This window comes from Neofelis nebulosa, chromosome 17 (assembly GCF_028018385.1).
Source record: "Neofelis nebulosa isolate mNeoNeb1 chromosome 17, mNeoNeb1.pri, whole genome shotgun sequence".
NCBI classification, from domain to species: domain Eukaryota; kingdom Metazoa; phylum Chordata; class Mammalia; order Carnivora; family Felidae; genus Neofelis; species Neofelis nebulosa.
This window is the reverse complement of record NC_080798.1, coordinates 33,335,798-33,359,340: the sequence shown is the minus strand read 5'-3', so window position 1 is coordinate 33,359,340 and position 23,543 is coordinate 33,335,798. Positions and strand designations below refer to the sequence as shown.

The 23,543-nt window shown below is 51.9% G+C and overlaps 1 protein-coding gene across 5 annotated transcripts in view; it reads right to left on the bottom strand.

Moving 5' to 3' along the window:
• The window catches only part of SLC6A2 (solute carrier family 6 member 2), a 58,681-nt gene that overhangs the window by 11,171 nt on the left and 23,967 nt on the right, over positions 1-23,543 (bottom strand). For 4 of the 5 annotated variants that reach the window (XM_058706767.1, XM_058706766.1, XM_058706764.1 and 1 more), the window contains 5 exons: positions 21,822-22,059; positions 9,613-9,751; positions 1,791-1,925; positions 1,237-1,344; positions 10-113 (listed from right to left, as the gene is read on the bottom strand). In XM_058706767.1, coding sequence (XP_058562750.1) covers positions 10-113; positions 1,237-1,344; positions 1,791-1,925; positions 9,613-9,751; positions 21,822-22,059 — 724 coding nt within the window. The remainder of the gene's footprint in view (positions 1-9; positions 114-1,236; positions 1,345-1,790; positions 1,926-9,612; positions 9,752-21,821; positions 22,060-23,543) is intronic. The other variant, XM_058706765.1, reaches the window with a different exon arrangement.

Below are 23,543 nucleotides of genomic sequence, written 5' to 3'. Positions count from 1 at the left end.
GGATCTTACCTGTAGCAGTTGTTGTCAAATTTGTTGTAACTGGCAAATGCAATCAGGACTCCAAATCCAGCCCCCAAGGAAAAAAATATCTGAGTCGCCGCATCGATCCACACCTGAAACAGCAGACAAAAGCCATCACCCTCTGCTGCCTACAGAACAGCACCACCTCACTGCTCCGGGATGGCTGGCGGGCCCCAGGGATGCTCTTGAGACCTGAGGAAACGAGGTCGGAACCAGCGACGGGCAGCCACGTCACTCCCCCGAAACTTGCACAAAGCGACCTTGGAGAGAGGCCTGCGGTCCCTCTAGCAGCTCTGGCCTTCGGTGGCCACGAATGAGCTCACCCTGGAGGAATTCCCTGGTTCAGTTTGATGTCCTGACTTCCAAAGAAAGTTTATAAACTCACGGTTCTAGGCTAGAATGTGGATGGAGTGAGGGCAAAGGGTATGAACATCTCAGGAGTTACCGAGACGGCATCTTCAGAAAAGAGACAGGGACTCCTACTGTCTCAAAACCAGCCCGCAGACCGCGGTGACTTCCTCGGGGGGCCAGGGGTGTTACTTATCCCATCTTTTGGGTGATGAAAGCACACGGCTGGAACCCCGGAGATCTGAGCCCCCCTCCAATTTCTATCCCTGGTCACTTTCACCTCTTTATATACCAGTTTCCTCACCCGCACGGGGTCGGGGGGGAATCACATCCAGCTCACTCGGGCAGAGATCTGCACGCGGGTTGGACCTCCCTCACGTCTCCTAGGCTTCCCCTACTCTGCAAGGCGAAGGTGTAACAAGAGAGGCAATCTGACGGAGGAGATCGGGTCGGCTCCCTGAGACAGCATATGGGCTCAGCGTCTACGCGTCACAAAGACAAGATATTTAAACGGGTGCAGAACAAACCGAACTCCGGCTTGCTTCACAATTTACAAGACTGGTTCGGGTCTTAAGCTCTGTTATCTTTCTGACAGTTACTAAGGAAATAGGTTTCCCTCTGGGTTATCGGACTGTAACACTGTGGTGTGTTGGAGCGTTATCACTATGGGAGGTGAGTACTAAGCTACGTCCCTCCTAAGCCTATGTGGCTCCCACCTGCCAGGATCGCTGTGGGTTCAGACAGAGTGTGAAGAAGCCTTTGGGAAGAGTGAGGGGCAATGCCGATCTGCTGTCCCTGAGGCCGGCCTCAGGGAGGAGGGGGAAATGATCTCAGCCGCGGCTGGAAGCTGCTCAAGGCACCGGACACCTCCAACACTCTGATCCCAGCCTCGCTCCACTGCTGCGGACTCCACTCCGCGTTCACCCCATCTTCACTTAGTCTGTGTCTCTGGGTAGGACAGTGAGCTGGAGGAGGCTGTGGCAGGGTGGGGGGAGAGTCAGCGGGGTCCAGAGCGCCCTGTGGCTGTAGCTGCTGCTTCTGCTGACATCACGGGATGGCAGCAGAGGCAGGGCTGGGGGCTGGAGGCAGGAGTTAAGGCTGGGGTGGCTGGGGTGGGCTAGGAGGCCAGAGCAGGTGTCAGGACCCGGGATAGAGCATTGCGTCCCTTTGGAAAGTTCTGCACAGAACACCACATGGAGCCACAGAATCCCGGGCCATCACAGCTGGGAGACCAGCAGGGGCGAATCAAATGGGCGTCGGTCAGATGGGAGAAGCAGCAGCGGGGAGAGGGAAGGGTCTACCCTCCACCCCAGGCTATGCCACAAGTTTATGGCAGACCTAGGACCAGGTTGCCTACGGCTGCCCGCGCCGAGACCCCTCCCCAACCCTGACCCACGGGTGCGTGGTCCCTCGTCACTGACCGTGGCCTCTCTCAGGCGGTAGAAGTCGATGTGCAGGTAGGCGTTGATGCCGTTGGAGGCACCAGGCAGCGTGATGCCATGGACCAGGAGCACAAACAGCATGAGGTAGGGCAGCGTGGCCGTGATCCACACCACCTGGAGGCGGACAAGCTTGCTGTGAGAGCCGGGCTCCACCGCCACGCTGGGGGTGGGGTGGGGGTCAGGCTCTCGCCCAGGGGGCCGGCCACGCCCTCCCCACTCTTTCCTTCACGCATGCCACAAGCCCCCTCTCGGGATGAGGCCACTCCCGCGGCTCAGGACCAAGTGGGAGAGTCCGCGCACTGAGGTAGCACGGCCGCGGAGCGGGGGCAGCCGGGACGAAGACTGAGTTCTCACCCGGTGCCTCCTCTTTGATGAGCGGCCTCTACTGACCCCTTCAAGTTGCCCCAGGCAGATCTGAGCATATCCACGTCTAATGCTCTCCACCCTTCCTCCCTCCCGCCTCTCTCCGGCTCCTCTTTCTTCATTCAAACATCTCCTCCCAACTCACTGCCCGAGAAGGGAGATGTGGCTGGGCAGAAAGAAGGCTCTCTGGCCGTTCTTTATCTCGGGACAGATTTAGGACGACGACAAACCTCACTGTCCCTTCTCACCCCTGACTACGCATCAGAGTACTCTGGGGGAAGTTACCGTTAAAAATGTCAAAGTTCAGATCCTATCCTTGGGGTTTCTGATTTAACTGGCTTGGAGTGTGGCCTGTACTTTAGTATGTTTTATGAGTTCCCCCTCTCCCCCCGCGTGACGTCAATGTGCAGTCAAGGTTTAAAAATCACTGCCATAGGCAGGTGCAGCCATGGAGAGCCTTAGAGAAAGAAGACTGTGAAATGTGCTCAGGGCTGGGTTAGGCAGGACCCAAGAAGACCCAGCTGAAACAAAAGAGGACACATGACACCAGAGAGTCCCTCCTCCCCAGGCCCTGGCACTATGCAGTCCCCAGAATCTTCACACACTCCTGGGGAGAATATGGAAGCCCTGAAACATGACCACAGGTTAAGTTCTTTGCTGGCCTAGAAAGACAATGGGCTCAACGCAAAAACTGAGATATGAAAAACAAAATTCTGTTTTCCATACCGACATTGAAGGACTGGGATTTATCCTCTCTGTCTTTCCTGTTAGGCCAGGAGCTCCTTGGAAGCAAAATCCCTATATTTTTCAAGTTTGTACCCCCAGCACATGGCATACATGAATGCTTAAAAAAACATTTGTTGGATAGATGGATGGATGACTGGACAGTGGTACAGATGAATGATTGGATGGGTGGATGGATGGATGGATGGATGATTGGGCAGTGGTACAGATGAATGATTGGATGGGTGGATGGTTGGATATATAGTTGGGTAGACAGTTGAGTGGTAGATGTGTGGTTAGGTAAGTGAATTATTCAGCAAATGGGTGAGTAGATGGATGAGTGAGTCAGTGATAATTCTGAGGGTCAGCGGATGACCGAGTTAGTCAAAGAACAAATGAAAGAAGGAGCAAGTGAATGAACGAGCAACTGAGCAGGGAATAACTAAACGCATCAGTGGTTGGTCATGTCTTCTGAGGGAACCAGAAGAGGAATCAGCATCTTGTTTCATGTTATCCAGCCGTTCCTCCATTGTTCCCTGATTCTATGGGGGGGGGGGGGTGGTCTTTGTGGATATAGGATTTAGGTCTCCGTTCTCTTTCAAAAGTGCAGGAACAGGAGGACAAATTGCCAGAAACAAATAAGGAGGGAGACATGCCTTGGAAAGTGAAACCATTGCATCTGGGTGGCTCCGCATTAATCCTGGATTTATCCCCCTAAACTGGAACAAATGGGTCTAACTCCTTGGTGACAGGCACAGGAGGAGCCCTCACACATCCTTGCGTTGGTCCTAACTGCTGTGTTCCCCTACACTTCACGTCCACAGCTGCAGGCCAGGTGAGACCATACTCCATGCATCAAAAAACATCCTTGGGTCTGACTCCAAGGCACCTCCCAGGGGATGTGCAGGCAGCACTCATTCGTCATGTCTGAGGCTCCAACATGGATTTAATTTGGAACCTATCAGGACACAAGGACCATGGGGACATGACTGAGCTGTAACCCTGACTGCAGTCAAGCATCAAGAAAGGGGAACTTCTCTTGTCCATGCATATGTATTCAAAGCGAAACCATCTGAGTCTTATTGAAAGTGCTCAGAATGGAAGGTGGTAGTGAGTTCAGCTGCCTAAAATCTTGCGTGAAAAGATCCTTGGCCGACTGCGAGCTCATACTAACATGTGCCCAGCCTGTACCCTGAGCTCTGTCATCTCTGCTCTCCAAATTTTAACTGGCAGTGCATCTCTGGCCACAAGAAGCCAGACTTGGTCCATCTGGGACCAGGAGATGAAAAGACAGACAAGCAGCCCATTGTTTGGGCCAAGTGTCCTCAGTCCCCAAGGGAGGCCACTGCTTTCCACTGCCTCAAATCCAGCTTCTCACCCACCTTGTGGTTCTACGCATAGGGGCTAGAATTTGTCTGGCTCCAGGCTGCCAAACTCAAACCAATGGTTGATAATCACAACGAAGATCTTCGCTCTATAAAAGGAAGAACTTTCTAATGACTGGATCTCTCTAAAGAGAGAATGAGCTTCCCAGGGAGACGCCACGGTCCCTGTTATTGAAGGTGTGCAAATCTTGCCAGAGATCCAGGCATGGGGCAAAGGATTGCCTACATCAAGGGGAGGCCCATGAACCACAGACATCAGCATTGCCTGGGAACTTGTCATAAATGCAAACTCCCATCCCACCCTCACGCAGTCAGACTCTCAAGGAGACACCCAGAAATCTGGGTTTTGACAAGCCCTCCCTGTGATTCTTATGGGCACTAAAGGTTGAGAAGCACTGCTCGGGGTCACCACTGAAGTCTACTCTAACACAGAGATGAGAAATGTCCGTGCTTTGTCACCACAACACTGCACTGGTTTAGCCTCTACTGATTCCGAATGTGTGACCCTCCGAACTGGGCTTTCGGGACAGTTGCACTAATAATGAAGACCTACAAGGTTCATGCGGTGAGGAGTATGTACTGATGTTACATGAGAAAACACCAGGGTATAAAAATTGTAGCACATTCATTGCTCCTATGCAAATGATATTCTCCATTATACTGGGTCCAGTCGAGTCACTAAAGCAAGCGAGGAACAGCTTGTATTGAACCATTAGCGGGAAGACTTGGGTAGAATAAAGACCAGAGGGGCAGGTGCCTGGGTAGCTCAGTTGGCTAAGCGTCAAGCTCTTGGTTTTGGCTCAGGTCGTGATCCCACGGTTTGGGGGTTTGAGCCCCGCATTGGTCTCCTCACTGGCAGCACGGAGCCTGCTTGGGATTCTCTCTCTCCCTCTCTCTGCCCCTCTCTAGCTCTTGCTTTCTCCCTCTCTCCCTCTCTCTCAAAATAAATAAGTAAACTTAAAAAAATTATGACTTGAAACTTCCAAGTAACAAAATGACCTTTCTACTTAAAAATTCTAAAACTCAGGGTGCCTGGGTGGCTCGGTTGGTTAAGCATCCAACTTCAGCTCAGGTTATGATCTCGTGATTCGTGAGTTCGAGCCTGGAGTCAGGCTCTGTGCTGACAGCTCAGAGCTTACCGCCTGCTTTGAATTCTGTGTCTCCCTCTCTCCCTACCCCTCTCCACTCCCCCCGCCCCTCTCTTTCTCTCAAAAAGAAATATTAAAAATTTAAAAATTCTTAAAAATAAAAATTCTAAAACTCGGGTGGCTTTTTATTAATCGGTCCAGTTTTCTCCCCAACCCCACCACACTTTGCCAGAATTTGAGAGGTGTTCTGTCTCTTCCCGTCCACCCAAACAGCCCATAGCCTGGCAGTCCAGTGGGCAGTGCATGGTAGCCACGCCCAGCCAGTTCTGTTGTCTTGATTTATCTCCAGGCCTAGGGGAGCCCAAGATGTCTGAACACTTAGTACAATATGTAAACAGAGCAGGTGGGAGCCCGAGCCCACGCCTCCCTCCAATACACACAGAGTCTACGGAGCCTTTAGTCCTCTGAGGTGGGGAAAGAGCACTGGAAGGGGTGCTGGGGAAGGAGACAAAGGCAGGATGAAGATCATTTATTGATCAATTTCCATCTGCCAGCGTGGTACCGAGGACCTCTCCTCCATCCTCCCAGTGGCCCTGGAGGTTGGCACAAGTATATCAGTAGAGAGCAGCATTAATTCCAGGGTCACCCAGCAGGAAACGATGGCGCCCGGACTCCAACCTAGGTGGTCTGGCCACAAAGCTATGTTGTCGATCACTCACTCCAGTGTATACATGGGACCCAGGATCAGGTCTTAGCCACGCGAGAGACTGCGGTGAAATCCTGTCCCCCTCCAGGCCTCAGCTTCCCCGTGTGTCCAAGCAGGTTGGAGTAGATGGCCTGAAGGTGCCTTCTGGTCTGACATTTAGGGGGCTCGGTGACTGGGATTATGGTTTAAGAGTCAGTTCAACTAAGGACTCATAAGATGGGGGGCGGGGGGGGGGGGGCAGGCAGGACTCCAGGATTGCCAACAACAGTGCCCGTGCTTCCAGAGTGACTCCCTGGGGGCCAACTCCCCACTCAAACCTCTGCCCTCTACCCCGAGGTGGTCAATGGGCCAAGGTCAGTGTGTGTGTGATCTGGGGCAGCCCCTCTCCCTGATTCAGACCGTGCCCTGCCCCCCACCATCATAGCTGTCCCATGGAGTCACAACTCCTCCCAGACACAGAGCCTTCACTTGCCAAGACAGGAAGTGTGAACATTTGCAACTCATTTTGGGCCATCTCTGTGGCTGTGGAAGCCTGCTAAGAACAGCTCCGTCCCGTTCCAGATGTAGTCTGGGCAGATACACGCAATGCTCTTGATTTTCTCATGAGCTAGTTTATAAAAGCAATTCAAGACGGGGCACAGGAACGTCCTGAGTGAAGCTTCCCATTCTGGAAAGCTCCCTCCCCACGGACTGCCAGGGGCCTTTTCCCTTTCAGCCACCAGAGGCCGGAACGCTGGGGGGATTTACGCAAAATGTGGGGTGGAGGGTTTCCCTAGGGCAATATCCCCCCCTCCATGCCCCAACTCATTACACTCTGAAGGGGAGGGCTTACCTCCTCAAAGGAGGTGCGGAGGAACTGAGCGGGCTCAGCTGTGCTCTTTCTTATCATCCGGCTCCCTGCAGACAACTCAAACTCTGCTCCCAGCAAGTGCTACCCTAGGTGGGGCCAGCTGTACCAACTTCGGCGATGGCTGTCGGGCACTTAACCTTGGGATGCAATGTTAGAGGCTGTGGTGGCCTCAGGCTCAGGCCAGAAGCAGTGGGAAAGATCATGCATCTTGCAATTCTGCCACCCGCAGAGGCCGGGAGAGCCCTTCTCCTGATACCCAGGAAAGGTGCAGAGAGGCTGGATGAGGCTGGCCCGGGCTTCCGCGCCTCTGTGGCTTTACTCAGGCAGTTCCTTCCACTGAAAACCCCTTCCCTCTGTCCCATCCCTACCTGCTCCTGTCCTTAGAGACCTGGGCCAAATGTCACTTTCTCGTGGTCTTTACGGCCCCTGTCAGGTTCCAAGAGCTCATTCTGATGCAGCATCTCTCACTTTTTTGACCACTCACGGTAAGAAAAAATCTTGAACACCGAGATGAAATCCACACCAATGTGTGGATCGCTAGGGCTGAAATCCAAATTCTGCAAGCCAGCCAGCTCTTCCTTTACTACGTGCAATGCACTCTGTTACGATCTAGGCCATTTTCTTGTTAAAAAACCGTGGTGACCTGCTAAATCGATATAAGGACAGCTGAAAAATCCAGTTTGTATTTCAACTAAAATGCATCTTGACTCCCGGATGTGAAGGTATCTCCACGGTACAGTAAAAAAGACAAAAAGCAAAAGCAAACAAACAAACAAAAAACCAGGACATAGAATAGTGTCCACAGTTTGCGACCATCACTGTTTATTTAGAGGGGACACACATATGTCTCTGGATGAAGACTCAAGAAACTAGTGGGACTGGTTGACCTATGTCTGTCCGTAACACACATAAGACCATAAGCACCTGGAGAAGGAATCTGTCTGGTCTATTCTTGCATCACTAGCATCAAGCCTGGCACATAGTAGGTGTTCATAAATGCTTACTAAGTTGTACTGAATTCGAAAGAACACTTCATGAGCCTCCCCAACTTATTTATCCACCCACCTTTCTTTCTTTCTTTCTGCCTACTTAACCTCCTTTGCTCACGAATCCTTCAATTAGTATTTATTGAAGACCTACTATGTGCCGGATGTCGGGATGGTAGTGGTCCTAGCCTGGTTTTGCCCTACCTCGGAATTGCTCCCAGCTCCGGTCCGCATTTTATTTGGGCTCCTCCTTGGGGCAGACACTGGGTCTCCAACATGCTGATAGAAAGCTCCACGTCAAGCCTTTCTTGACAGATTTCATCCCCACTGGCTGCTGGACCCCTGCCATTATCTCTGCTCTCAATGGCATTACCAAGGACTCTATGAATACCAGGGATACCAAGGACTCTAGGATACCAAGGACTCAGGAATACCCTGATGCACGCCACTTTCCATATCACTCGCCTAACGAAGCTTCTCACCAATCCCCACCTGCCTGATTATGGTAGATTGCTGCCTCGTGACCCCCAGTGAACCCACACCGGTGTCAGTCCCCTCCGTTACCGATGCTGGGCTTTCCCACAACACTTATCTTGGCTACCGGGCCAACGGCAAGCATGATGCAAGCGGAGGCTGGAAGAGCTACTTGCACACTGGGGCTTGTCTGCTTGGAACTTGCTCTTGGAACTCGGTGCCATGCTGTCAGGAGCCCAGACCGCTTGGAGAGGCTACGTGGAAACAGCCCAAGATGCTCTGGTTGACGGCTCCAGCTGGGCTCCCAGCCAGTACCAACTGCCGTCCATGAGCACGCACCATCTTGGACGCTCCAGCTCAGCCGAACTCCCAGATATGCAGCCAGGCAATATCACGTGGGGCAGCAGACCCACCGAACTGATCTCAGTCAACCCATGGGGTCATGAGACATAACAAAATGGTTATGGTACATCACGGCATCTTGGGGTGTGTTGTTACACAGCAATTGCCAATCAAAACGTGGGAAAGGGCGTTTTTCAACTACAGCCTCTTTGGTACAGTGAAGTTCCACGTGGACCCCACGGGGCCCAAACGGAGTTGTTGTTCTCATGATGCTCCCCAGGCTCAGAATCAACATGGATCATGAAGCGGATACACTCCACCCCGAGGAACTGAATACAGGGGACAGGAGGAAGGGTCACCCAGGACAAAACGCCAACTCCCGTGGCCCTCCTACGTCATTTTACCCTGTGCCCCTCTCCCCAGGAAACCTAGACCCCTGTGGGCACTCAGCACTGTGCCAGACTACACACACCGATTTTTACAGTGAAGGAAATGGTTATGTTCCAGAGAAGGATGCAAGTTTGCGTCAAGTTTGGGGCCAGAATTCATGATTTATCAATCACATGTCAATAGGTTGCTTTAGGCCTTTTCTGAGCCCCTTGTGGTGTCCCATTCCCTGGTCTCTGCTATCGGGGAGCTTTGGCTTGAATGTGGGAGCCCTGACGCACCCCCCCACCCTACTGCTGGGGAGCCTTGGGCTTGGGGAAGGGGAGGGACTTGTCTGGGGTCTCCCGGTTAACCAGCGGCAGAGCTGGGGTGGGGGCAGACCCAGGCTCTGTCCTTCTACGTCCGCCTTTTTTTTTCACCAACCAGCTAATCATAGCTAGAAAATAACTGTTGTTTTCCGGCCAACCTCCGAACGGAAAGAGAAAGAAAGGTATTACCTTTCCTGATGTCTTCACTCCTTTCCAGAGGCTAAAAAACAGGATGACGACGACGACCATCAGACACAGCAAGAGCTGCCACTGGGGCAGGCCGATGTCGTGGATCCCGCCGCTCTCATGAAGGTGCAGGACGCCACGCCTGCCCGGAGGAGGAGAGGGGACCAGGGAAGACAGTGTCGTCACACAGGGTGACCGAGGCCTTGACCACAGGCCGGCCCCCGAAAGCGCACATTGACGGAAGCCGGCCTTGGGCCGCCCCACCCCCGGCCCCTGCCCTGCATCGTTTGGGCCTGCTCGACGCCATCCTGCCCTGGGCCAGGAAACCATCTGGGAGGTCTTCCCACTCCAGGCTGTCTTTTGTAAGCAATAACAAAAATTTTCAGTGTGACAAAAATCTCTTGAGTGCCACCTGCATGCCTGGTCCTGGAGAGAAGATGGAAATAACAGGAAAAGTCCGGAGGCTGTGTTACTGGCATCTGGAGGATAGTGGCCAGGGACATCCTACAACGCACGGGACAGCCTTCACGTCCTTTCATGGGCAGGACGGCCTCCGACAACAAAGAATTGTCCAGTCCAAAATTTTCATGTTGCTGAGTTTACGAATCCCTTGGTCCAGAAACTGAGATGACAATAAACGTTTCTCATCTAAAAGCTAAAGGCGTGCATATCCCGCGCCCTAGCAAGTCCACTCCTGGGTATTTACTCAGTAGACATGTGTACGTATGTTCACCGAATCACATGTTCTGGAATGTTCCCAGCAGCATTAATCACAATAATCTCAGATTGGAGAATACTCATATATCCATCAATAGTAGCATGGATCGATCATGATATGTTCATAAAATGGAATATTACAAAACCACCGGCTCTCTGTGGATGGGCCCCTCACGTACAATCCTATGAGAAAGAAGTGAACACCGAACCTGAGGAAGTCAGGACTTTCTGTCTGATTCCGCTCACACAAACTATAACGGGCCAAAGTAACCTAAGGTGTTAGAAGTCAGGAAGGGTGCAGCCAGGGTGGGGATGCGGGTACTGAACGGGAGGGGACACAGCAGGAGTTTCTGGGACGCCGGTCAGTTATGTTTCTGGGTGCTTGGGAACATGGCTGTGTTCAGCCTGTGACATTCTGGAACCGTCCCTTCCTGACATGCACTCCCCTACAATATGGCATATCCTATTTTAGAGTAAGGAAAACAAATAAAATACAAATGAGGTTTGAGAATAGCGGGGTTAGAGTAAGGCAAACAAATAAAACACAGATGAGGTTTGAGAAGGGCGGGGTCTCTCACACAATCTACGGTGAAGAAACGGTCAACAGAATCGCACGCAAAATGACCGGCTGCTCACGGCTAATCAACGTCATTAGGGTCTAACCAAACGTCAAGGAAGACCAACGGATGAAACCGCGGACCGGGGAAGACAAAGAAAGCAGAATTGTTTCTGTGGAAGAGGGAACAGCTTGGTAAGGCAGAGCCATCTACACCCCGATCACTCATTCCTTAGTGAGCGCCTGCTGTAAACAGCCTCATCCCGGGCCTCAGCAGCACAGTGCGGACTCCTGGCACCTGGTGCCTGGTGTGGGGGGCTTACAGTGTAGCAACCGAGGCAACATTGAATGCACAGTCCCAATAAAGTGTGACAAGCATCGGGAGCGGAGGGAGCTTCGGGGGCACCCAGAACTGGTCCCTGCCTGCCCTCCACAGCACTCCACACTCAGAGGCTGCAAACTGTCAACACCCTTCAAGGCCCAGCTCCAATGTCACCTCTTCTGGGAGGCCTCCGCGATCACCCCCGGCACGGGCCTTTCAACCCTCCCAGTTCCTGCGGCTCCTGGCTCATTCCCCAGGCCATGCCTGCCCCTGAGGCGTTAGGGCTGACCGCATGCCAGGTTCTCCCAGGGTGAGAGGGTGGACGAGCCATCCTGGGTCCCGGGTCTGCAGTGCTAAGCCTGGGTCTGGCACTCAGGCCTGGTTAGCTCAGAGCAGACTGTTGGATCAGGGACACGTGCTCACCACCTCACTTGCTAAATTCAATAATCCACCTTCTAAAGCAAGAGGACCCGGGAAGGACAGAGGGTCAGCCTCCCCCGCGGCCTCACTCCACCTCTCAGCAGCTCCTCCTCCGACCTGGGGGAGTCCTCACCCTTTGACACCGTCCAGGGCAACCAGCCACTTTCCACGCGGGAACCTAACTTCCCTTTGTCTCGTCCTGCAGGGCCTTTTGCTCTCGGCCAGCGGTCCTTTCAGAAAGTGGCTGATTGATACGTGCACACCAGCGATACAGGCCAGAGGCAGCTTCGCCATCCGTCCTTCCCCACAGTAGTGCCTTCACGCAAAAGAAGGTCACACTACAGGCAAAAGTTCACACGCCCACAGTGGATAAACCGGCTGTAGTCGACCATCTCTCTGCCTGTCTGTATCTCTGTCTCTTTCTCTCTCTCTCTCTCCCACCCCTCCTCACCCCTCTTCCGTTCCCTCCTTTTTCTCCTCCCTCCCTCCCTCCAGAAGAGAAATACGAGGTACAGAGAATGTAACCTGCAGGCCCATCAACAAAACAGGGTTCTCAACCTGCTCATGAGAATCACGCAGAGGGGCCCCTGGGGGCTCAGTCGGTTAAGCGTCCAGACCCTTGATTTCGGCTCAGGTCGTGTTCTCACAGTTTGTGAGTTCCAGTCCCACTTGGAATTCTGTCTCTCCTCTCTCTGCCCCTCACCCACTCGTGAACTCCCTCTCTTTCTCTTGCTCTCTCTCTCTCTCTCTCTCTCTGAAAATAAATAAATAAACCTTTAAAAAATATCACACAGAGAAGCGTTGTGACAATTACTGATGTCTGGGCCCCCCTCTCAACCAGCTGAATTAGAACCCATGGGGAATGGGCCTGGGCACCAGCATCTTTTAAATTCTCCAGGTGATTCTACTGGGCAGCCAAAGCTGAGACCCCTTGAACAACAGGCCCCCTCAACAAACCTGAGTTACAGGTTTTCCTTAGAGGAAACGTGAGTCTTCCAGAAACTGTCTTTACTTTCCTGGCAAAATAAAACTGGCTTTCTGTGCCTAAGGGGAAGAAAAGGCTCCAGAGCAGCTTAAAAAAATGCGGGCTTGGAATAGTTTGGACGCCTGGGTCTCAGAGGAGCCCACAGAATCAGAGGCAGATAGATGGCCGCTCTCGCTGGGAGCAGAGGCACGGGAAGATGCTACCCTGGTGGGGAAACCCGTACCCTGAGTCTGGAAACTTGGTTAGCTTATCCTTAGGCAGGAGTTTAAATCTGTGGAGGCCACCACCATTTAAATTTGTGGAGGCGCGTTTCATTCACTCATTTGATCATTTACTCATCCATTCAAGACCGATGTCTATTATTTGCAAGAACGTGAAAGCAAATAGAAGGACCTGGAACAGAACTGGGATCAGACAGACCTGGGATCCCACCCTGGCCCTGCCACCAGGGATGGGGTGGCCCGAACCCTCTCACTGATTCCGCAAACTCATTCTGCACATCTTCTGTGAGCCGGAGAGGGTTGGGGGCCCGTGACACGGCTGCAGACAAGCCACATGGAGCTCCTACAGGGTAGCGGGTGACAAAACCCGGTGTCGACTTTCCCCCTGTTGAACCTTGTTCCTTTTCAGCAAAATGCTCTCGTGTGGATTAAATTCCAGAATGTAGACAATGCCTAGAACTCAGGAAATGCTCAACAAATGGTAACTCTAATGATCATGATCCCGTCCCAGCCTTCCAGGAGCAGGAGTGCCCCCAAAGGAGCTAAGGAGTGCCCCCAAAATGACCGGGGAGTTAGGTTAGTCCGAGGGAGTCAGCTGGCGGGTTCACTGAGGGGTGGCCGGTGCCTTCTCTGCAGAGTGCGGGAGGACAGGTGAGCTGAGAGAAGGTGCACAGGTGTGGCAGAAGGAGAGATGGGCAGAGGGGGTGTGGGCGGGCACATGCATCTATCTGCAAGTGAGCAAGTGTGAACGAATGGGCAGAGCTGTGTGGTCCACAAAGGCCCATATGTCCCCTCTCCAGATGGCCCCTATCCCTGCGGCCCCCAGGCCAGACGTCATGGCTTTAAAGGACTCACCTAGCATCAGCACCCTCCCCCCCGCCATGCGATCGGTTTTAGTGTCTGGCCCGTCCTAATCCCGCCTCCTGGCTTGCTACCACCCCCCACCCTTGCTGCCCTGTCCCAGGCCAGACCCACATTCTCTCCCTTGCTGCTATAGAAGTCTCCCCATCTCCCCATGCCACGGCCCCTTAAATCCATCTGTCTGATCTGCCCTTCTAATCTGTCAGTCTCCTGCCCCTAAGTCTTCCAGGGCTCCTTATCACCTGGAACAGTGGCTCCCACTGCCTCCCCAGGGCTGTTTGGCAATGTCTGGGCTCTCGTATCTGGAGTGGAGGAGATGCTGCCCGTATCTCATGGGCAGAGGCCAGAGATGTCACCGAACATCCCAAATGCACAGGACAGCCCTGCCCCAATGTAGAATTGCCCAGCCCATAATGCTAAAAGTGCGGAGGTTAGGAAATCCTGGTCTAAAGGATAAAAACATAAACGTTTCAGAACCTGAGGCTTTTCATAACTGTCCCCTGCCCAGCGTCTCCCCTGTCTCACCATACCCTGCCTTGGGCTTCTGGCCCCAGCGAGCCACTGTCACTTCTCAAGCATATGAGGCTCTGGCTGCTCTGGGCCTTAGAACTTCCTGTTCCTTTCCACCTAGAACACACTTCCCCGCCCAATTTGTCTGCCTGGCAAACTTCTCCCCTTGCTGGTCTCAACTCAAAATCATGTCCTGACTTAGTTTCCTCTCTTACGTCCTGAGAGAGAGACAGGGAGGAGGAGAGAGGGGGAGGGGAGGGAGAGGGAGGGGAGAAGGAGGGGGGGTAGGTGTGGGGAGAGGAGAAACAGCTCAAGGAAAGGGAAGGGAAAGGACAGAAAGCAGGTGGGTGCATCCAAAAATTGACAGAGAACTAGAATCAGGTCCTGAACCCACCTGACTCTTAATTCTCCTTCCTCATTGTTTCATGGGCCAAATATTGAATGGTGTCAATAACCATTTGGCCAATTTGACTATTAAAAGCATGAGAAAAAGGCACCGGACCAGCTGTACTTGTCCTGAAAGTTGCTAAAATGACATGAGTGCGTGTCCAACAGGATGGCTGAAATGCCCCCACGCGCGTGTGAAATCCACGGTCAGGCTCGCAGGCTTTGTCTAGAGAGTTCGCCAGTGTAAAGGCCAGACTCCTGAGCTGATTCCCAGGAAAAGAAATGTGACCCCAGCCTCTCCCCAGCAGGCCCCGAGCCTCAGGGGTTTAGTACAAGTAACTTGGGTTTGTTGGACCCTTCCAGCAGTTTAATGAAAATGAATCATCGGGAAGTATCTGGTCCAGGCTTTCCAAAGTCCGCGGGCCAAACGGGCTCAGTTTCTTACTTGACATTTGAGCACAGAGGGTTGGTGCCGTGGAGGAGGGAGCGTCTCTGTCCCACCAGGAACAGGCAGGGGGTAGAAGTTTTCTGTCTCCGGAGCATGTTCACCAAGGGTGCCCTTTGGAAAGTTCCAGAGAGCGTCAGGGTTTCTTTTAGCTGCGGGTTGTCTGGCTTCAGGCCCAGAGCCTGGGGAGAATAGTGGTTTTGTTCCCTTGGATGGTTTTTCCAATCCATCAGCCTAAATGAGTACAAGATGGCAATGACCCTGGCCAGCGGGCTCTGAGGGAAGAGAAGAAACGACCTAGCCTTCCTCAGGGCTGGCACCGGGGGTCCCACTTGCTGGCTCCCCAGACTGAGACGGGGGTGACTCTCTTTTTTTTTTTTTTTTTTAAATAGTTCTATTGAACATTCTTTTTTTTTTTTTTTCAACGTTTTTTATTTATTTTTGGGACAGAGAGAGACAGAGCATGAACGGGGGAGGGGCAGAGAGAGAGGGAGACACAGAATCGGAAACAGGCTCCAGGCTCCGAGCCATCAGCCCAGAGCCTGACGCGGGGCTCGAACTCACAGACCGCGAGATCGTGACCTGGCTGAAGTCGGACGCTTAACCGACTGCGCCACCCAGGCGCCCCATGGGGGGTGGCTCTCTTAAAGCAGAAACATCTAGATACCAGGGCCATGCGCCATTAAGAAAAATCCACTTGCAGTTCATGACTTACGGACTGCAAAGCACACGACAGCAAGCTCAGGGTGAGAAAGAGGTGCGTGAAATGGGCTGCCGTCTACCTGCAGAGACGCCTGCACTCGGGTCCCCGGCCCACGGCCCCAAGACTCTCGTCGGGCGGGAGGAGGAAGACCGGAGCAGCCTGGGTGTGGGGTGAGAGCCCTGATCCAGACGACCTGGCTTCGGATCCCAGCCCTGCCACTTGCCGAAAACCCGACCAGCCACCTTCTTATCTGCGAGAGAGGAGTCATTTCCAACCCCGCCACCTCCGAAAACGAAACGGGTCTTGGGTGGAAAGAGATCCGGGGTGCCCAGCTCATGGGCTGTGAGGCTTGTGGGGGGCGGGGGAGGCGGCGAGCCCTGCGGAGCACGGGGCTGCTGAAATACGCCCCGGATGCCGCTCCCCGCCACGTGCCCCAAGTCCCCAGGTCCCGCACGGAAGACCGGTGTCTTTGTCCACCCCATTCTGCTCACATCTGAGCCGGGAGGGAGTTCAGGGCTGTAACTGAAGTGACCCGCGTCTCAAAACCCAACTGGCCTCTCTCTCTCCTGCCGGGGCAGACCTGCCGGTCGTGAGGACGTCAGAAGAGGAACCAAATAATGACTAGACTAGAGACGACCAACGCTATCGTTTTCCGTTTTAATTTACAAGGACAAGGGTTGCCCAGAGCAGAAAGAAAAGTCATGTTTTTTTCCTCTAGCACGAGATGATGAAGGGGAGAGCACAGAACCAGTTAAACGTATCAGCAGCACCCTCTGTCCCGGCTCCTTTGCCGCCTCCTGGTCCAAAACCACACTCATAAAGTCAGGAGGCCTAAAACTTCCATCCGCAAGCTCCCCAAAGGTTCTGGGGTTTTCTGAGGCCCCGCTCCTCAGAAGCAGAGTGAAGGAGGGGCGCCTGGGTGGCTCAGGCGGTTGGGCGTCTGATTTTGGCCCAGGTCATGATCTCGTGGTTCACGAGTTCGAGCCCCGCGTCGGGCTCTGTGCAGACGGCTCGGAGCCTGGAGCCTGCTTTGGATTCTGTGTCTCCCTCTCTCTCTCTCTCTGCCCCTCCCCTGCTCATGCTCTGTCTCTCTCACAAAAATAAATAAAACATAAAAAAATTAAAAAAATAAAGAAAGAAAAGTGAAGACGGCCCCACAACAGGACACTGCTGGGATGTCAGCCTGAAGCAGGAAAAATCTTGCTCTGAGACCGAAGAGCACAGTGGTCAAGACAGTGGTTGTCACCCTCGGCTGAACAACCAGAGGAGCTGGTGCACCAGAGGAGCCAAACCCCCCATGTTCTGGCTGCACCCAGACCGATGAAATCGGCGTCTCTGGGTGCAGGGTCCAGGCATCCGTATCTTTCTGGGTGGTTCTGAATCGCTGGGCTGGGAGCCTGGCTTTTCCACCCAGACTTCCTGGGTTCAAACCCATTCCAAATGTCACTTCTAAACTACATGACCCTGGACAAGTCGTTTCCTGCTTGCGCCTGTTTCCTCCTTCGTGACACGATGATAGTTCTAGACTGGCCACGGTGGTCAGGGTGAAAAGGCACTGTGCATAGTGACTGGGACATAATCTAGGCCGGACAAAGGTTAGCTGTGACTGTGGCAATGTTTCTGAGTAGTCATGGCCATTTATAAAGGCTCGAATCCAATACGACCCAGAGGTTAGGACTGCAGGCTCTGGATGTCACTGCCTGGCAAGGCAGGGGCTGGGGTGGGGAGAGGGAGGGTCCCAGGGGCAAAGCAGGGACAGGTGTTCACTCACGGCCTATAGCACAAGCTGCCTGGGCCCATTGCCCTATAAGCACAAGCTGCCTGGGCCCAAATCTTGGCTCTGTGCAGTACTGGCCGTGGGGCCCTGGGGCCCTGGGGCAGTGCTTATATTCACAGCCTCCTCGTGTGTGCACTTGGGGAGGCAGGGGGTAGTTACAGAAACCTCATGGGGTTGGGGTGAGGCTTAAATTGAAATAACACATGCAAAGAAGTCAGCAGAAAGCTGGACACACGTGCGTGATGGGGAGGGAGACAAGGATAACACTGTTAATGTAAACGGATGTTTGCTTTAAGCAACGGCAACGCCTCAGTCCTCGAGGGGTTTCAGATGTGCTTCAATCTGCATTTGATGACAACCTTGGACCCTCTCTCCTCCAAGTCCCACACCAATGTCATTTCGCACATGTCTGCTGGAAGCCCACAGGAAACACAGATGGTGGAGGGGACATGCAGGTCAGGGACCGGCAAGTTCTCGGCACTGGCTCGTTAAGGGCAGCTCCTAGGCCCTGAGCGCCTAATTTCCCAAGCCCCAGGAGGAACAAGGCTCTCCAGAGGCCACTTTTAACCGAACTGTATCTCTTTGGCCCTCCTGCCCTGAGATGGAAGGGATGGAAACTGGCCTAGGATAAGCCCAGTCTCCAGACAATCAGGACGCATCCCCAGGGCCTTGGTGTAGAGAATCCATAGCACTGAAGGAAGCTGGTCCTCGCGTTTTGTGTTTTATGAATCTGTCTTTTCTCATCCTCTGGACCAGAACTATCCAATGTGGTAGCCACGGGCCACATGTGGCTATTTAAAGGTGAATTGATGAAGATTAAATAAAATTTAAAAATGTAACTCTTCAGTCACACTGGCCATGTTTCAATGGCTCCATTGGCCACATGTGGCCCCCTCTTGAGCTGCACAGATAGAGAACATTCCTATCACCGCAGGGCAACACTGCTCTAGACCAGGAGTCGTCGGGCCGTGGCCCCCAAGCCAAGTCCAGGCCATAGCCTGTGAGCTAAGAATGGTCTTTGTCTTTGGAAAGGATAAAATGAAACAAAGCAGAATATGCGAGAGACATACATGCTCCTCAAGGCCTCAAACATTTGCTCTCTGGTTTTTACAGAGCAGCTTGTCACAGCCTACTCCAGACCCCGTACGCCTCACGAGTGAGGTCCCGGTGAGATTTCCCTGTCCCACCCCACAGCTGTAACAGGACTTCCTGCTTATCTGTTGTGAACACTTGTGTCTCGATTGCTAAAACGGGGCTTGTCTCCGCCCGAGGGAAAAACACAACACAAGCTGCATTCTGAAGAGCCCGACATGCAAACATTTTCACATTAGGTGACCAAAACCAAGTTGACCTCAAGACATAAAAGGATGGAGTTAAGGGGGCGCCTGGGTGGCTCAGTCGGTTGGGCGGCCGACTTCGGCTCAGGTCATGATCTCGCGGTCCGGGAGTTCGAGCCCCGCGTCGGGCTCTGTGCTGACAGCTCAGAGCCTGGAGCCCGTTTCAGATTCTGTGTCTCCCTCTCGCTGACCCTCCCCCGTTCATGCTTGGTCTCTCTCTGTCTCAAAAATAAATAAAACGTTAAGAAAAAAATTAAAAAAAAAAAAAGGATGGAGTTGAGGATGACAGGGGAACCACAAATAAATATTGACGGTTCTGGATGAAAACCACAGAGTAAAACAACTCTCCGCGAGCCCGTACAGATGTCAATGAATGACGGAGGAGATGCAAATCAAAGCCACCATGAGATATCAGAACCTCACACCTGTTAGAATGACCACCATCAAAAAAACAAGAGGTAACAAGAGCTGGTGAGGATGTGGAGAAAAGGAACCCTCGTGCACCGTTGGCGGGAACACAAACGGGTGCAGCCGCTGTGGGAAAGAGTATGGAGGCTCCTCAGAGAGTTACGAATACAACTGCTAGCTTATCCAGCAATTTCACGGCTGGGTATTTATCTGAAGGAAGTGGAAACACTAACTCGAAAAGATGACTGCACCCCTGTGTTCACAGCATTATTTATAATAGCCAAGACATGGAAACAAGATACCCATGGATGCATGAATGTATAAAAACGATGGAGTGTGTGTGTGTGTGTGTGTGTGTACGGAGAGACAAAGTGTGATATACACATATGTATACACACACATGTACACACACACACACACAAACTACGGTGTGTTGTATATATGTATTGTGTATATATGTATTAGATATATATATATACACACAATACAAAATATATATGTAATATACAATATTTTTATACTTATATAAAATTTATGTAAGTGTATATAAAAGATATAATTTATCTATATACATAAAATATTCACGTGAAAAAAATGGATATGCTTCCATTTGTGATGACATGGACAGCCCTGGAGGGCGTTATGCAAAGTGAAATAAGTCAGACAGAGAAAGACAAATACCATAGGATCCCACTTATACGTGGAAGCTAAAAAATTTTTTACAAAGATAAAGAAAACGAACTGGTAGTTGCCAGAGGCAGGCGGTGGGAATGGTCAAACTGGGTGAAGGTGGTAAAAAGGTACAAACTTTCAGAAGCTATAAAATAAAGGAATCATGGGGATGTAATGTACAGCGTGGTGAGTCCAGTTCACAATCCTACTGTATATTTGAAAGTTGCTAAGAGGGCAGATCTTGAAAGTTCTCATCACAAGGAAAAAAAATTTGTAACTGTGGGTAGTGATGAATGCTAACTAAACTTATTGTAGGAATCATTTTGCAATATATACATGTGTCAAATTATTGTACACCTGAAGCTAGTATGAAGTTATACGTCAATTATATCTCAATAAAAAAATGCATCAGTAAATGATAGAATGAAGGAATAAATAGGGGGAAAGGGACAAGTCTTCCTTACAAAAGAATCCCAATCAATTCATCTAGAGGGAATGATGGGAACAGAAAATCACAATTAGCAAACGCTATGATAATAAACTTTGCTGGCAAGAATCATTGAAGGATGCTGAGGATGTGGGGTAAGGATGATGAGAAACAAGATATTTACATAACCTCGAGAGGTTCCCGCAGAAGACACTTGTTAATTACAAAGGGAATAATGGTCTCTCCACACAGAAGGAAGCTGGCAGGTACCGTCTTAGCCAAGCGATCAAGGTTCCCATCCCCAGTAATAAGAGGCATCGTGTCCCTCCCGACACGACGCACTGAGAAGGACACAGCATCATCTCTATGGTATTCTTATCAAAAATGCCTAACCTCAGTTTAATCGGGAGAAGATAGCAAACCAACCCACACTGAGGCCTAATTCACAGAATAACTGACCAGTACTCTTCAAAAGTGTCAAGGTCATGACACTCAAGGAAAGACCAGAGAACTCTCACAGACTGGGGACTAAGGGGAAGGGACAGCTAAATGCCACGTGGCACTCTGGGCTGGATCCTGGACCAGAAAAGGACGTTAGTGGGAAAACAGACGAGTTCGAAAAAAGGCCTTTAGCAGGTTAGTTAACAGTATATGAACGTTAATTTTCAGATTTCAATCACTGCACTAGGGTTATATAAGGTGTCGACAGACGAGACTGAATGCCGGGTGTACACGAGCTCTACATGTTCCTTACCCAACTTTTCCGTATCTACAATGATTTCAACATAAAACGTGTCTTTTTAAAAAAGACATTCTGTCTTCTACCACCAGTCAGTGCCTCTCAGGCACACATGGTCCACATACTTCCCCCGAGCTGCACATAGCTGGCCTGCTTCCCGCTTTCTGAATTTCACCGACAACCTTCAACCTGGAAGCCCCAGAGGGACAGCAGCGCAGGTGGGCCACATGGCAGCTTCAGGACCAGTTCCATTTGGGTTCAAGCTCCAGTTCCATCAGCTGCTGGCTGAGCCCCTAGATGTCCCCTTGGCTGGCTTCATCAGTGTTCACGTCACCTCCTCAGACAAGCCCTCCCTGGCCACCTGAGCTAATAGTCCTTTCCCCCCATATACCTGGTTTTCGTTCTTTAAGAGCACCTACACTCCCTAAAATGTGTTTTATTTCCTGAAGGGCACGTCGACTCTCTAGAGAAACGTTCTTGCTTCCTTACATGTTTACTAGGGTATTTCCCCGCACCCCCACTCTCCCGGGCCGGAACACAGGGTCCTCCACTGCCCTGGCCAGGGCTGTATCCTCAGCTCCCAGCCCAGGGTCAGGCCTGTGGTGGCTTCTCAGTGCCCCCTACAAATGCCGACCGGGGTGGTTTCCCTTAGTGGTCGGCCCAGGTCCTGCCCCGCACAGGTCTCGGTGCGCCCGAGTGAATAGGGCAAGGGGTCGATGACTTACTCGTAAAACTCTGCTGCCGGCGTGAACTTGTACTTGGAGTACTTGGTGTGGTTGCCCAGCACAGAGCTGTTGAGGAGCTTGGGGTCGGTGCAGTTGGGGCTGTTCCAGGCATGGCCGCAGTCGGTCCAAGGCAGCTTGAGGGTGAAGGAGGAGAAGAGGTAGTAGAGAGACCAGGCGATGATGACGTTGTAGTAGAAGCCAACGTAGATGGCGATGAGGATCACAGCGTAGCCAACTCCTGGGCGGGGGCAGAGGGATCAGGCGCGGGCTTCCCCGGGCCCAGCCCCAGAGCCACCTCTCTCGGGGAGCCAGCTCCAACCATGGCACGACCCAACCCCTACGCCCCTCCTTCTCTGCAGCAGGTTGTCAGAGCCTCACCTCCATGCCCTGGGAGCCCACGACCCCTTCGCCTGAGTGCTCTCTCTTGCCTCTCTTGCCCACTCCTCAGGCAGGCCAGAAGGGTCAGGACCCCAATGTCCCCAGGGAGCAGCCAGAGCGTATGTACCGGAGTGTATGGAGGCACCAGAGTGTGAGTATCCCAGACCCCTCACCCCCTGGGCCGAGTAAGCGGGAGGCATGCTAACAGTCTCTCCCAGTGGGATGGGCCCCTGCTCCCTGGTAGAACAGGCTTGATTGACACACCTTTTATTGGCTGACACCCTCCCCTCTGTCCCTCACAGTCTTTCCTAGAATCGACTCCCCGAATAACTCCCTCCACAAATCCTTGTCTCAGGACGTGCTTCTGGGAAACCCCAAACAAGCAGTCCCTGATTAGCACTTCAGTCCTGGGTGTTCTCTGGGCCCTCCTTTCAACCATCTGCTCCATGCGTGGGCCAATCTCATCTTCCTGAATATGCTGGAAGCTCTTCTTGGGCTAGCCAGTTCTAGGGCTTTTGCCTACAGTAGATGTTTTTTTTTTGTTTTTTTTTTTTTGTTTGTTTTTGTTTTTTTTTTTTGCCTGTGCAATATTGATTAAGGGAGTAGACTTAAGTGTTCTTAGCATGTGAGGTATGGGTGAGGCTAATCCCTCACTTCCTTGATCTGGCTGTAGACACACGACTCAGGCCTGGCCAACCAGAGTTCTGCTTCCCCACAGCCATAGGGATTGGTTGATAGGTAAACATACGACTCAAGTTAAACCAAGGAGAGTCTTCTCTGGGATCTTTACTGATGATAAAAAGGTGTTTTCGATTTATTCTGTCACTGGTAAACTTGGTAGGATTTAATCTTGTTGTTAATGGCCGGTTTTGCTAGCACCTGAGAAGAATATGCCTGAGACGGATGCTAACACCGACTTCAGACGGAGAGAGGTGGAGAGAGATTCCAGATAATACTGTTCAAGGACCTGGATCAAGCTGTACCCGAAGCTAGCAGAAACTCTTGGACTTAACCATATCATAAGCCAAAAATTCTTTTTACATGAAAGCCCCTTTGAGCGGGATTTCTGGAAGTTAAACTAAAAAGTCCTAACCAATGCACACATCTTATAAGCCTCTTACCAGCCTCTGTCTACTACACGACTGAGTAGAAGGCAGTCGGGAGACAGGTGCCAGCTGAGAAGAGGCTCATAAGGATCATACACTGGCCCTCAGTGCCACCCGGGCCCAGTTCACTAAGCAGTGCTTGGGAGACACAAATTCTGATTCCATACCCTTCCCGTAGACATATGGGGGCCAAGAAATGGCAGTTGCTATGGCTATTTTTCCCAGATGTGCTCCAAGT